Source organism: Rhipicephalus sanguineus, chromosome 3 (assembly GCF_013339695.2).
Source record: "Rhipicephalus sanguineus isolate Rsan-2018 chromosome 3, BIME_Rsan_1.4, whole genome shotgun sequence".
Taxonomy (NCBI): domain Eukaryota; kingdom Metazoa; phylum Arthropoda; class Arachnida; order Ixodida; family Ixodidae; genus Rhipicephalus; species Rhipicephalus sanguineus.
In genome coordinates, this window is record NC_051178.1 from 36,521,751 (window position 1) to 36,535,633 (window position 13,883).

A 13,883-nucleotide genomic window follows, 5' to 3' on the forward strand; every position below is an offset into this window, starting at 1 on the left:
GCCGCAAATCCGCAGAAGAAAAACAGTGCAGTGTAGCGATATTAATGAGTGACAAGTGAAGCATCCCAGCCTCGCTGCTGCCAGCGCAAGAAAAAATTTACACAAAAGGCGGTGTCGTGGTCAGCTGAAATGTGTGCCTGCGGAAAAGACGTGCTTCACTGCAACACAGCGGTGACACGCGGGCAGCATGACACATGCTTCTCTCAACGTCAGCGTATCATGATTTACTCATTCTTTCTGGGAAAATAGAGAAACTAATAAAGGGTGGTCTGACGGAATTCGCGATGTATGCGAACCTCCCAATGGTCGTTGTTCCGGCAATTCGCGTACTTGCACTGCTGGCGGAGTACTTGCCTGCAACGCCTACTTTGAAAACTCAGTTCGAAAACTTCAATGACCATTCTTTTCCTTGCCAGAACACATCGCGAATTCTGTCACACTGGTCATTGTTAAATTCTCTATTTGATGAGAAAGAATGGGCGAATGGTCGCATCATGACGCGCTGACACTGCAAGGAGCAGGTGACATGTTGCCCGCGTGTCACCACTGTGTTGCAGTGAAGCATGTCTTTTGCGCAGGCACGTATTTCAGTTGACCACGAGACCGTTTTAAAGGGGCCCTGCAACACTTTTCGAGCATGCTCAAAAAGCGCTGCCGATCGGTAGTCGAGGCTCCCGAGAACACGCGAGCCAAATATATAGCGATGCGCATGGCCTGGAATTTACAATAAATTCTCAAATTCAGCTGAAAATCGCTCCCTCTTCTCTCGACAAATGATGTATTAGTCCGCAAAATATGACGCGATTGTCAGCAGTTCCACCATTGGCTGATGTTATAATCACGATAACACCCTCATTATTATTTTCGTTGTTAATTTTGAGTTCAATAAGTAGGTAATATGTATGTTTATATTCTGTTATCGCGTTAAAAACACCGAACAAACAGTAATATTAGAACTTCCGGTCTCACCGACAGCTCGTCTGCTCGTAGTTGCATGGTTCCGTTTTCTTCACCATGCGCAGTGCCGAAAACGTGAATATTTCTGTGCTTTTGACCATCGCCGGTTGCCGTTGAGAGTGGCAGCCGTTCGAGTGTTGCCTCGTCAGCTGGGAACTGCATCGTCGGCACGTTCTCACGACCGACCGAGGCAGCCGTGCAGCATGTCTCCGGTAACAATGCTGGCGTCCGGTAATGGCGGCGCTTCGGGGTCGTCTGCCAGTGACGTCTTACGAGGCGGTGTATCGGAGTATGGGCCGAAACCGATCTCAGCTGTCATTCGTTCCAAACGAGCGCGCAGGTTTGCTTCCATGGTTGGCAGAGCGATGAAAACACTACGGCGTTCGAGGTGCACACCCAACATTACCAAACCGACGCGCAGTTTTCAAGCACGCGCGATACACAGTGCGATCGGCTCCCATGTCGGCTCCGCTCGACGAGAACGATGCAAGCCGACCGGAAGTGGTGGCACAGACCACGTGGTTGCGCCCAGACGTCAGAGAGAAAAAAATGAAGAAAAAAATTCCGCCGGCGCTCTTGGGCAGAGCCTCGCTCCTCTGCGCTCCCTCCCTCGACTCGCTGCCTAACTTTCCGCGCGCTCGCGGCGTTGAGTTGAGGGAGAAAGCTGCGGAACGTGATCTCTATAATTTGGTAACACCACTTAGACATGACGGATTCGAAAAATTTTTGCGGCATATGACTCGTGAAGAGTCATACGTCAATAGTGAGACTATTCCAATATAACTAAGAAAGGGGTTGCAGGGCCCCTTTAAATGCGAAGCATTTCTTAGCAAACTTCTGTGACTTTGAGCATATCTATCTATCTATCTAGCCGCCTACGACTTTGTGCTCTCCTGGCTGTTTCGTTAATTGGATGTATACCAAAATTGGTATGGCATAACATGACCGTATTACGAACATGAATGACTGGTCATAGTATGAAAATCATGACACATGTCATGAACAGCATGATTTACATTCCACGGCCATGGGGCTCTTGCGGCCGTTCCGTCAATTTCATATATACCAAAATTGGTTTGGCGTGACAAGATTTCATGATGAACATAATGACAGGTCCTAACATGCAAATCATGACATGCATGTCATGTGCAGCATGATTTACATGACATGGTCTCGGGGCGCTCACTGCCGTTTTATTGAATGGATGTATATGAAAACTGGTATGACGAGACATTTCTGTATGAGGAACATAACTGACTCTTGGTAACATGAAAACCATGACATGCGCGTCATGTGTGTCACGATTTACATGCCACGCTCATGGTGCATTCGCGGCCGTTTCGCTGTTCTAGAAAGCAGGATGTTAAAAACAAAGTTTTATTTGAAGCTCCAACGAGAGTGTCAAGCTTTAGGCGCACCTAAATAGTCTCAACATGGTCTAAAGAGTCTTGAAGTATCCGTGCGCCATTGCATGATGTACGAATGGTGCGTGCCGTTAACCACCACGGCGGCAAGAGCGCACAACACGCAAGCACCACAAAAACTGCACACGCTGGCCAAAGCTCGGTTCATGTAACGGAACATCACGAAACTTCATATCAAGGCCGGCGACTAGGACGGGCTCCTGTACGGCGGCGGCGGAGCACGGCTGACATAACGAACACTCCGATAAGTGTCAAGAGTGAACAATGACCCGCCAACCACAACGGGAGACATGCAGCTGTCCGCCAAGCATAGTGTGCCTGCATGGCCAGCCTGATGCCTGTGCTCAACACTCGCTTCGTGCTACAACGGAACTTTCAAGGAATTCAAAACTAGCATCGCGGCGCGCGCGCGGCCTCCGCGGCCGGCGCGGGGCGCACAGCTTTGTCGGCACGGAGGCACGGTGGCGGGCCCGGCAGGCTGCCATTGGCTGCTTTAACTTTGAATCTCCATCGACCCTAGCGCCAATTTCGCCTTCAGTTACCTCCCCTTTCAAGCGGCCGCTAAACTAGCAAATTATTCAAGATGGTGTCGGTGACATAATCATGACATAATTCTTTGGGACGCCGGAGCGGCGCGCCAACTTGCTTTTCGCCTTTTTTTTTCTTTTCTTCCTCTCCTTTCGGTGCGATTGTGGGCCACGCGCGAGCGGCGAGGCACAACATGTACTTTAACAACGTGAAGCGGCTGGCGCCATCCTGTGGCGCGCTGCGCAAGCTCGCGATGGCACTCGGCACGTGGGCTCCGCGGGCGGGCGGGCGGCGCACGCAGCGCGGAAATGGCGGTAGATACGAACTCGCGTAGGTAAACATTTCACCCCGTCTCGGCATCGTTCGTTTCAGGGGAACTTGGAAACGCAAATGTAACGATTATTATACACAGAAAATGCCGCCCAGACGGCAAATTTTGATCGTTATATCTGATATGCGGCCAATAACATATCGTTATATATGGTTTTTTTCCTCATAGACTTAATGCATAAAATGACACACATAACTCGACCCATCGTTATAACCGATATATCGTTATATGTGGTATCGTTATAAGCGGACTGCACTGTATGCATATCATTTACGGCATGATTTACATGCCATGCTCATTGTCCGATCGCGGCCGTTTCACTAGCTTACTATACACCCAAATTGGTATTGCTTGATGTGTATGTATGACAAACGTAAATGAGAATTGCTAACATGAAAATCATGACATGCATGTCGTGCATGGCATGATTTACATGGCACGCTCATGGTGCACTCGTGGCCGTTTCGCTTGCTTGATGTACACCAAAATTGGTATTGCGCGATGTGACTGTATGACGAACATAAGTGACAGGTGGTAACATAAAAACCATGATATGCATGTCATGTATGGCATGATTTACATGCCATACTCATGGTGCACTTGCAGCCATTTCGCTCCTTTGATATACACCAAAATTGGTATTGTGCGATGTGACTGTATGACGAACATAAATGACAGGTCCTAGCATGCGAATCATGTTATGCATGTCATCTATGGTATGATTTACATGGCACTGCCATGGTGCGCTTCCGGCCGTTTTGTTAACTGTATATATACCAAAATTGGTATGGCATCACACGAGTGCGTAACATAAATGACAGGTCATGCATTGTATATAAACATAAATGACAGGTCATGCATTGTATATACCAGAATATACATGTCATTAGCATGGTATACAGGGTGTTTAAGAAATGTGTCCAACCTTCCCAAAAAATCAGGAAAGTGCGATATTTGATTGCTGCCTTCAGAATTGGTGTTTCTGTAGTGGCAGGGCTTTTAAGATGGTTAAAGAAATTATTTGGGACTGTAATTAAAAAAGTTAATTAATCTAACTTTTTAATATTGGAGTTAGGTAGTTGTGTCAAATGGGAGAATTGAAGTTCTTCATGCCAGAAACCCAACCAAACTTTGAGATTTCGAAAAAGTGGCATCTAGTAATAATTAAGAAGTAATGAAATTCAACCATATTCAATAGCAAAACCTAAACAGAAACATGGAAGTACGCAACTGCCATATTCTTCTGAGATGCCCAAAATGATTGAATGACTTTTTCTGTAGCGCTAGGCATCTTAAGATGGTTAGAGACATGACTTGAGACAGTAATTAAGAAAGTTAAATTAATCAACTTTTTAATTAGTGGAGTTAGGTGACTGTGTCAAATTCGGGAATTGAAGTTCTTCGTGCCAGAAACCCATCCCAACATTGACATTTCGAAAAAGCGGCCTCTACTAATAATTACGAAGTAATGAAATTCAACCGAATTCGATGGCTTTCGCTGTTGAAAGCAGTTGCATTTTGTTAAATTTCATTACGCCACAACAACTACTAGAGGACACTTTTTCAAAATCTCAAAGCTCGGATGGGTTCTTTGCATGAAGAACTTCAATTCTCCCATTTGACACAATCACCTGACTCCACTAATTAAAAAGTTAATTAATATAACTTTCTTAATTACTGTCCTAAGTGATGTCCTTAACTACCTTAAGATTCCTGCCGCTACAGAAAAAGCAATTCTGAAAGCCCCGAGCAAATATCGCATTTTCCTGATTTTTTGAGAAGGTTCGACACATTCCTTGAAACACCCTGTATACCAGATTGTACATGCATGCGTGCATGGCAAATATGCAATATATGGAGAACTAGGTGCCATGGCATGAATGATTTCATTTGGCTCAAAGACAAACAAGGCGATGTTTGCAGCTCTTTGTTGGCTGCTTCGTGTCACTTCGATTCCCACAGTGCGTGGGATCTTCCAGATTTTTTTTCCTCTTTCTTTTTTTTTTCTTGCGCTGGCAGTAGCGAGGCCCGCCGTTGCTCTGGTTTAGCGGCAAAATTGGGACCAGGTATTGCTGGAAGACATAACCCTTGTAGCTGCAAGCTGACAGGAACAGGAAACGACCACCTCTGATTACTTCCAGTAATTCAAAGTTCCTTGCATCCCGCTTTTTGTATGTTTGGTTAATTCAAAAAGCCGCTTAATTAGATTTTTCACTGCCCCAGTGACTTTGAATTAACAAAGTTTTACTGTATGTTCATTTAAACTTGAAGTGGGGCTTCGCGGCAGTGCGGATTTATCTTGGAAAGGTGTATTCACGGTATAGCACACCTCCACTGCAGTGAAACCACCTTTACAGGGGGTTACATGCGGCTTATATATGTCTATTCGTTCATTTCGAATACTTCGAAATTTCCTAGAATTTAAATTCGTTTTGAAGCGAATTCGAATACTGTAATACAGTCGAAACCCGCGATAACGAAATCCCGAGGGAACGAAATTCTCACCACAACGAAATATTTTTGGAGCACCGGCGAACGCCCATAGAAGTCAATGCATTTCGTAACTCGCGACTACGAAAGATATTCATACCGCAGTCCCTCATTAACGAAATTTTTGAAACAGGAGTGCGCAAATAATCTACTCTCGCAACAATAACTACATTCGAAAACTGCTGAAATGCATTCATGCTACACTTAAATTGTGCAAAACTATCGCTACAGCGCACTTGAGAAGCAGCCGCCATCATTGTTTACAAAAAAACATAAAGCTGGCGACAATGATGATGATGATGATGGCTTGCCGAAACACCTGCTCGTTATCGCGGACTACGTAGCCAAATTGACATTCCTCATGGAGTTTCGTTCGTTGGCTTGGCTCTGTGCTTGGCTTTGTCGGCTTTGCGCGCACATTGTCGCGTGTGTGGAGCCATTTGTGGAGCGTTTGCTTGGTCGCTTGGTGCAACGTTAACTGTGTGTTGCGACTGCTTCGTCCGATTTCGCTGCCTGCGAAGATGCCGCCTCCAACGAAAAAGCGGAAGTTAATCACGCTGGAAGATAAGGCTGCAATCATCAGAGAGGTGGAACAGGGCAGGAAAAAAATGGACATAGCCGAAGAATTCGGCTTTGCGTGCAGCTCGCTGTCCACGATTCTGCGCTGATCCAGCGGAGCCGGAAGAAGGTTCGCCTGTTGGCGCACTTGATGACGGTACTGCTGACAGTGCAGTGCCGCCGTCATTGACCAGTGCATGGGGCGAACTTTGTGCCGTGGCAAACGAGATTCCCGATCGAGAGGCATGAAACTGCTGCATGGTAAGGCCCGCCAAAGCAAACTTACTGACTTTTGGAAATAAAATGTGTTTTTTGTAAATTCCATGTCTTTTCTGCCGCATTCTCGCGCTAACGAAATTCCCGCAAGAGCGAAATTTTGTGCTTTCCCCGCCGATTTCGTTATTGCGGGTTTCAACTGTATTCATTCGAATATTCGAAGTGCTCGAATATTCGCACAAGCCTAAATATATGGAGTGCAAGTATACTGTATCTGCGTACTTGATTGGGCAGAGTACACATACTTATGTCGGAAGTCCTTAAGCAATTTGGGAACGCACGCATGCTGACATTTGGCACCATGTGGGCATATGAGTGAGTGATTCAGAGGTAGCCACCGCTTTTGCTGCAAAATACTTAATCAAGCTACTTTGACGAAATATTACTGCGTGCTTTAAAGCATAACCGCATATCTACACTCTTATGCTGCACTCGAGACCCACCTCTCACTGTTCCCCGTGTTGCCCATTTCCACATCTCGCTTTCTTCTGTAAACTACGAAATATATTGTATCCATTCGCAAAATGATTCAAGAGCACAATCACTGGACAACCGGTAACAAACGCGTCCCAGAAGAGCACGTGTTTCCTCCCTGATTACACTGAACAGCATGCACCTTGAAGCAGCGAAGCGCTAGACCTCGAACCGGAAGTACCATAGCAGATGTCGTGCTGTTTTGCTATCCATCTATTGTAATTTTAATTATTTATTTATTATCTGTAACGTGTACAAATCTGGGCTTAGCGGAGGAATCCAGCCGTTTTGTGAGAAGTAGGTCTCGATGGAGTATAAAGGAGGGTGTTGGTTCTTTGTGAATTTTGCACTTTCATAATGGTCAAGACCGCTCCCAAGGAAGAAGCCGCCCAACGTGAGCGTCAGTGAGAGCTGAACCGGGAACGGGCATGTCGCCGCCGAGCCAACCACAATGTTCGCGAAAGTGAGGCCAACGATAGGAAGACTTGAAAAAGCATAGAAGTACGATAGCACGATGAAAAAGGGGCATCAGTTTCGCTGTTTCGACAGTGTTCGCGAAGTGGAGCTGGCTGGATTTAATAAATATTTGCCACATGATATGGAGCAATTTGTCATTTGTATCTTATTATCTCTTCTTGCATCTATGTTGCTTGCCTTCCTGTTGACTTTTTTGTGATGCATGGCACCATTTGTCCTTCAATCCTGCACTTGATAATTGATATACGTACACTCACAAGCGCAATGTTTGTTGCAGCTGATGTCGAAGCAGCCCCGGTACACCCAGTTCCTGTTCAAGCTTGCAGACTTGGGCAACACGTTGCCAATGGCTGAGCTGAGGGACAGTGCTCTCGGTCTGCTGAAGCTACTGCCTGCTGGTGAGCCTTCCCTCATGTCTGCACTTGCTCAATTGAGCTGGTGCTCTCCGAGCATGCATGTGGATGAGCGGCATTGGTTTAGACCTTCATCAGTGCTGGTGCTCAGCTTGGCATGCACCAGCACCTGCCACCGTTAAAAGCAAGCCGAACACAGCCGACACATTTCTCTTAAAGACGCCACCTATTGGTCCATGTTGTCTCTTGTCGCCATAGTTTGATGACCGAGGCATGATCCATCATATACGCTCCGGCAACTGCGACCATGCACTCACAGAATTGATAGAGTAAAAAGGGCATCTTTTTGTCCCACAACAATAGTCATCTGGCCTGCTTTCGTTTCCTTTCTTGAAAACTCCACGCTGGCCACTTTCCTGCCAAGAATGCTATGTCACGCCGATAGCGCACATGCCGTTCATGACCAGAAAGTGCCGGGCACGCGGTGATAATGCAAGGAAAGGAAGGCAAAATAAATGACGATTATTGTTGTGGGACAAAAAGGGCCATACTGACGTTGCAAATTCTTCAGGCTAGAAGCTTTCTCGGCAGCATGGTGAGCACTCCTGCTCGACTGTCACCTCCAGCAGTACTCAGACTGGCATTCAATGCCATGATTATTTTCACTAAAGAATGAAACTTGAAAGTTGTCGGCATTCACTTGCGCATTACTCCATTTCATTGCACTTTTCCACTGTTGTTGCCTCTGTCCATGTTGACCTATCGTCTTTGTTTATTTTTTTTGCTTTATAATTTTCTGACTGCCATCCTATCACTATTCCATAGATTCTGTCACCCGAGATCTACCTTTCATTTTTTGCATACATTGACAATCTCATGGTTGCAAGCTCGTTTGTTGAGAAGCAGTATGAACAACAAGGTTTGTTACCTAGTGTCGCAAGGAGCCAATTTGTCACGCAGAAATTGAGTTCCTTAGAGACTTCATTGATGCCAGTGGCGTGCGATCACTGCCATCCAACATTTGTGTTATCAGCGGTTTAATACCCCTGTCACACGGTCTCCCTTACTCCAAAGAAGTTAAATGGAGTCTTTTGCAAAGGGAGTTTGACAATATCCATTAGTAGTGGAGTGGAGTACTCTCATCCACAGTAATATTTAGTTACAGAAAAAACTGCAAGCACAAAAACAGCCGTAGTTGACACAATAATGAATTTTATCAATACTGAAAGTTCTTTCACTGCATAATCCACTTATAACATGCATTTAACAAAAAAAAAAAAAAAACTCGTATGAGTGCACATACTGTCCGCACCATCATTCCCTTCTTATTGTGGTGCTCTTTATTCTACTTCAACACTACGAAAATTCATAGCAGAGAAATTCATAGCATTGCTTCCTTCTTCGTGGACGCCGGCAGTACATGAAAACTGTTGTGGGATCCATACGCAGCATGGGCTTCGTGGACTGAATGTGAGACCTGTGCTCATCCGATATTGGAAAGGACAGTGATTTAGGTGGTAGTGCAACTTCAGAGAGCTCGACGACAACTTGCAGTGTGTTTGACAATCGGCACACATAGAGAAAACGCGTACCAAAACAAACGTACAGTGTCGCAAGCACTCCTTTCAACATTACTGCCGACATGCTTGCGGGTACGTGTTTCTGTGATAAAAGCCAAGACATTTCTTTTTGTTTCAATGTGATTAAATTATAGTTTTTATAATCACGTACGATTGACAGTGGTTTCAGCGTAATTAGACGCGAAACCTTGCGTGCAGACGTAGTTGCAGCAGCACCTAATGAACCCCTTGCGTCTTCGGTCCAAAGCTTGTAAAATTGCCGTGTGACGTGGGCACAATTCCATCTCCGTTGAACTCCCTAATGGAGTTTTAGATTGATGGAGTTTAATGTTGTTCGGTGGTGGCCTTGTGACGGGGGTATTACAGGGCCAACCCCAGTGACCAGGCTTTGTCTATTAGCGTATTGTTCCAGATTGTGCCTTACTTGTGGCGTGTCTAGACACTCTGCTTGGTTCCAAGCAAGTTCTTCAGTGGACTGATATGGCTGCTCAAGCCTTCACCAGTGTTGAGTCTGCCCTTGCTGCTGCCGCTTAAGAGCTTTTGCTTTGAGGTTGTAATCATTTAAGGGGCCATGAGACGGTCGCCCAAAGATTTGTGGTTTTCAGCAAAAACTAGAAGTAGAGGGTCTATTATGCCTATACAGATTTCAAAAATGGGCTGTAAAAGAATATTTCAGTGCAAAACAAGCCCTAGAAGTCACCGGCTGTAAACGCCGCCCACCGCCGGTGACCGCCATTTTGCCATGGCGTTTGGGACATCACGTGCAGCACGGAACAGAGCCATCGTCTTCTACCAAATTTTCAGCCGCTACAAATCGTTCAGTTTCAGTGCCAAGCTGAAGAAAGCTAAAATATCTCGATATCATGTGCAGCTGACCATGGAACAATATCGTTTGCCGCAATGCAGATGCTTGCATAGCTAGCTGCTTGTTACGTCACGGCTCGTGAGCGCACCAGTGTTGCCTGACTCTCTGGCCAGTCGTGTGTTTATAAAAATATTCATTATAAATTAAGTGCTCAACCAAATGCGTTAAAATTTCACAAGCTTATTTGTGAATGCACAAGGATTAACCCACATAACACAGATTATGATCGAAAATTGGGTGTCATGGCCCTTTTAAGCTTTCCTGCGACAGAGGTTACCTGTGGGTACTTGCACGGCTTTTGCAGGAAAGGACACACACATGTGCCGAGTGACTGCACACGAATCCTCCAACCTGTGGATGGGATGAAAGTTGTATTCGCAGTTGGGCAAGCATGCTAAGTCACGGTCAGACTGGAGAGGCACATGGGCATTCTTCCTTATGACCTTGGCTATCGCCACGGACATAGTGGGAATGTTTCTTCACAGTGTAGCGGCAGAGTCGCAGCGACACCACGGGGGTGCGCTGGGAAGGCAAACAGTTGAACGCTACAACACTGCTGCTGTTAAGGCTGGAATATGTGTGGTATTTGACTGGCGTCCGAGTGACGAACCTTCGTCCGACGGTGAACGCCCGACACGCGGTGCACAGCAAACATTATGCGAGGCAAGTGTGCACTCGCATTTACTTTCCATGGCAGGCAGTGGCAAATGCAGCAGTTAGCAGTAGTAGGGTCAGAGCGACACCACAGTGATGCGGCGGAAGGTGGAAACAGCCGCTTTGCAAAGGCCGAGAGAAGGAACACCCACGCGCCTCTCCAGTCCAGCCATGGCTATGCTACCATATCTTCCAGTGTATAAGTCGCACCTTTGTATAAGATGCACCCCCTAATTTTTACGACTTTCGCGGGGAAAAAACTGATATATAAGATGCACCTCTGTGTAAGATGCACCTATTTTTAACTCTGTCAACATGATAAAATACTAGGATGTACGCAGAGTACATTCATTGTGAAATGAGTAATCACGCTAGTGATGCAGAACTATCGGTAAATTAACTATTGATAGCATCGATAGTTAATTGATAGTTTTGATGTAGCAACGTTTGACGCAGACCGCGCCGTAATGTTTGAGAAGCTTCACAATTGTTTGAGATCATTCTGTTAAGATTACGTGCCAGATGCGAATAGTCAAGTTTATTCGAGAGCTTACGTGAGTACCAGCGATAACGCTGGAAGGTTTTATGGCTGATATATAAAAGATGATGCGTTCCACCGATGATCAGATTACTCGTTCGGCTGACGACTGTTCTCGCTGCTATCAGTGCACAGGGTGTATCGCTTGTATTTTGAGTTTTAATTTTCTGGGCACAAGTTCGCACATAAAGAGCTCCGTATTTCCCAGTCTTGCTGCAGCATTCTTCCCCGTCACAACGATGTGACAATACTATCGATAGTGGTGTGAATAATGATGCTGTTTCTGGCTGGCCATATTACCAGAATATTGAGATAGCCTACAATCAACATCGCCTAATTTCTGAGCAATTCTTGGTGAAAAAAATAAATTATTTCCGTAGGGAAAATGGCGGAATATGTCCATCAATAAATTCACATCCAAAAGCAACCAGTTAGACCTTACAATTAACAAATTTAGTAGAGCTGTGCGAATAGCAAAATTTTGGGTGCGAAGCGAATTTGAATATTGAAGTGTGAGTGGGAATCAAATCGAATATTTTTCGAATATTTCTCGAATACTTCCAGAATATTTTTCGGATACTTACGAAGCGTTTTCGCTAGGTTGACTGTCTTGGCAAAGTTGGACCATAACGGAGCTTGAAAGGCAGCTTTGCCGCAATACGAGAGTGTAATGATATGAAGCATATTGAAAATCTGAAGGGGTCACTCTCAATCGGATATTCGAAATGGTTTGAATAGCAAAGCACTCAGGTGAATAACACAATCGTGTCAACTTTCTTGCCCTTCAGCCTGCTCCTCCGGCTACACTACGTACCCCGCGTGCGGGGAACCAAGTTTATTCTGCAATGAGTTCGTGCTGTTAATTTTATACTGTCGATAGTACCATCGAATTTTTAGTATCGATAGCGCTATCAATAGTGTTTTTTACCATCAATAGTTCGATAGTGACTCAGCTATCGATAGTATCGATAGTGCCATTGATAGTTCTGCATCACTAAGTCATGCACAATGTTGAATATCTGTAAGCAGCAGTATAAAATTTGTAAATAATGCTGCCATAAGGTGCAGAAAACCAGTATTTATTCCACTGTATTCGAAGCCACTTCCTCCAGCATACAGTCAAAAGTTCTTCCGCCTCGGTTGGCAGCATCACTGGGCTGCTGTTGTCGACCACTGAGTAACTCTTTTATGCGACATTGTAAGTGCCTTGGAGCAAACCATTGGCGTTGCCTCTACAGCATTATGAGGCTTGGTGGGAACACATAAACAGTGTTCGCGCGACACGGTTGACACCTACACACAAGCACACAAAATATAAATGCAGGGTGTCTACCGACCGGGAAAACCGGGAAAACCGGGAATTCTCAGGGATTTTGGGTAGTCTGGAAATTCTCAGGGAAAACTCAGGGAAATTGTGTTCCCATCAGGGAAAATCCACAGTATCTTTATTGAAAGGCGACGAAAGTCGCGGTAGCGCTTGCTCGATATTTTGTGAACGCATTTTTCAAATCAAACGGCCGCTGCGGCTGCGGGGAAGTGGTGCACCTTGATGCTGTCATCGCCTTCGGAGCGGTGAAGTGGGAGAGAATCCGGCTAATGCGTGGCATGCGGGAACCGCGAACCACGACACATCGTATCGCGCAATGTTGTCAGGATGTTCTGGGAGTACGCGGTGTAGTTCTGTAATCTTTCTCGCGCGTGCTGTGCGTTAGCGCCCGATATGGTGTTTTTGTTATCGACGCGTGTCAAGTAACAAGCATTATTAGTTGTAGAAGCGGTAGCAGTAGATGTAACGAGCTTGAGTTATCTTGCAAGCGATCGCGATCGCGCAGGAAGCGGATGTCTTCGACAAGGCTCGTATCTGGCAAGCCATCCCGATCGGCGAGAAAAAAGACGCTTGTTGGCTGTTATCGGAGAGCTCACTCGCTCTGATCCCGAGCTTCAAAGATGCTTTTTAGGACTCCGTGAAGAATATATAATAAATTTCCAGGCGAGAGCTAGCGTAACTAACGGGCCCATTCACAGCAAGTGAAAGCTTTTTTATTTCTTTTTTTCCCGATGAGGGCACTGCTGAAACAAGTTTTAGGCAGTCGACTGAAATTTTTTGGGGCTGCAGCTGGCAATTACCAGCCACACCACGTGGGTGTTTGCTACAAAGCCGAATTACAAAACTTTTCAGAGCCATGGCATAGCGGCGACCGAAATTCGCGACACCGGCACGGGTCCCACATGCTCGATTCGGCGCGCGATGTCGGAAAACAGTAACGTTTCCCCCATAATCGGATGTGCCGTAATTCAGGCTGTTGCCGTGCTTTCGTGCGATCTTAGCCCGCAGCTATATTGCTTTTTTTTTTGCGATAGCAATTATATAGACACTC

The 13,883-nt window shown here is 45.7% G+C and overlaps 1 protein-coding gene across 1 annotated transcript in view; it reads left to right on the forward strand.

Moving 5' to 3' along the window:
- Nucleotides 1-13,883, forward strand: part of LOC119386563 (probable ubiquitin carboxyl-terminal hydrolase FAF-X) — a 326,343-nt gene that overhangs the window by 150,656 nt on the left and 161,804 nt on the right. Inside the window, exon 16 of the mRNA XM_037653846.2 lies at nt 7,793-7,913. Coding sequence (XP_037509774.1) covers nt 7,793-7,913 — 121 coding nt within the window. The remainder of the gene's footprint in view (nt 1-7,792; nt 7,914-13,883) is intronic.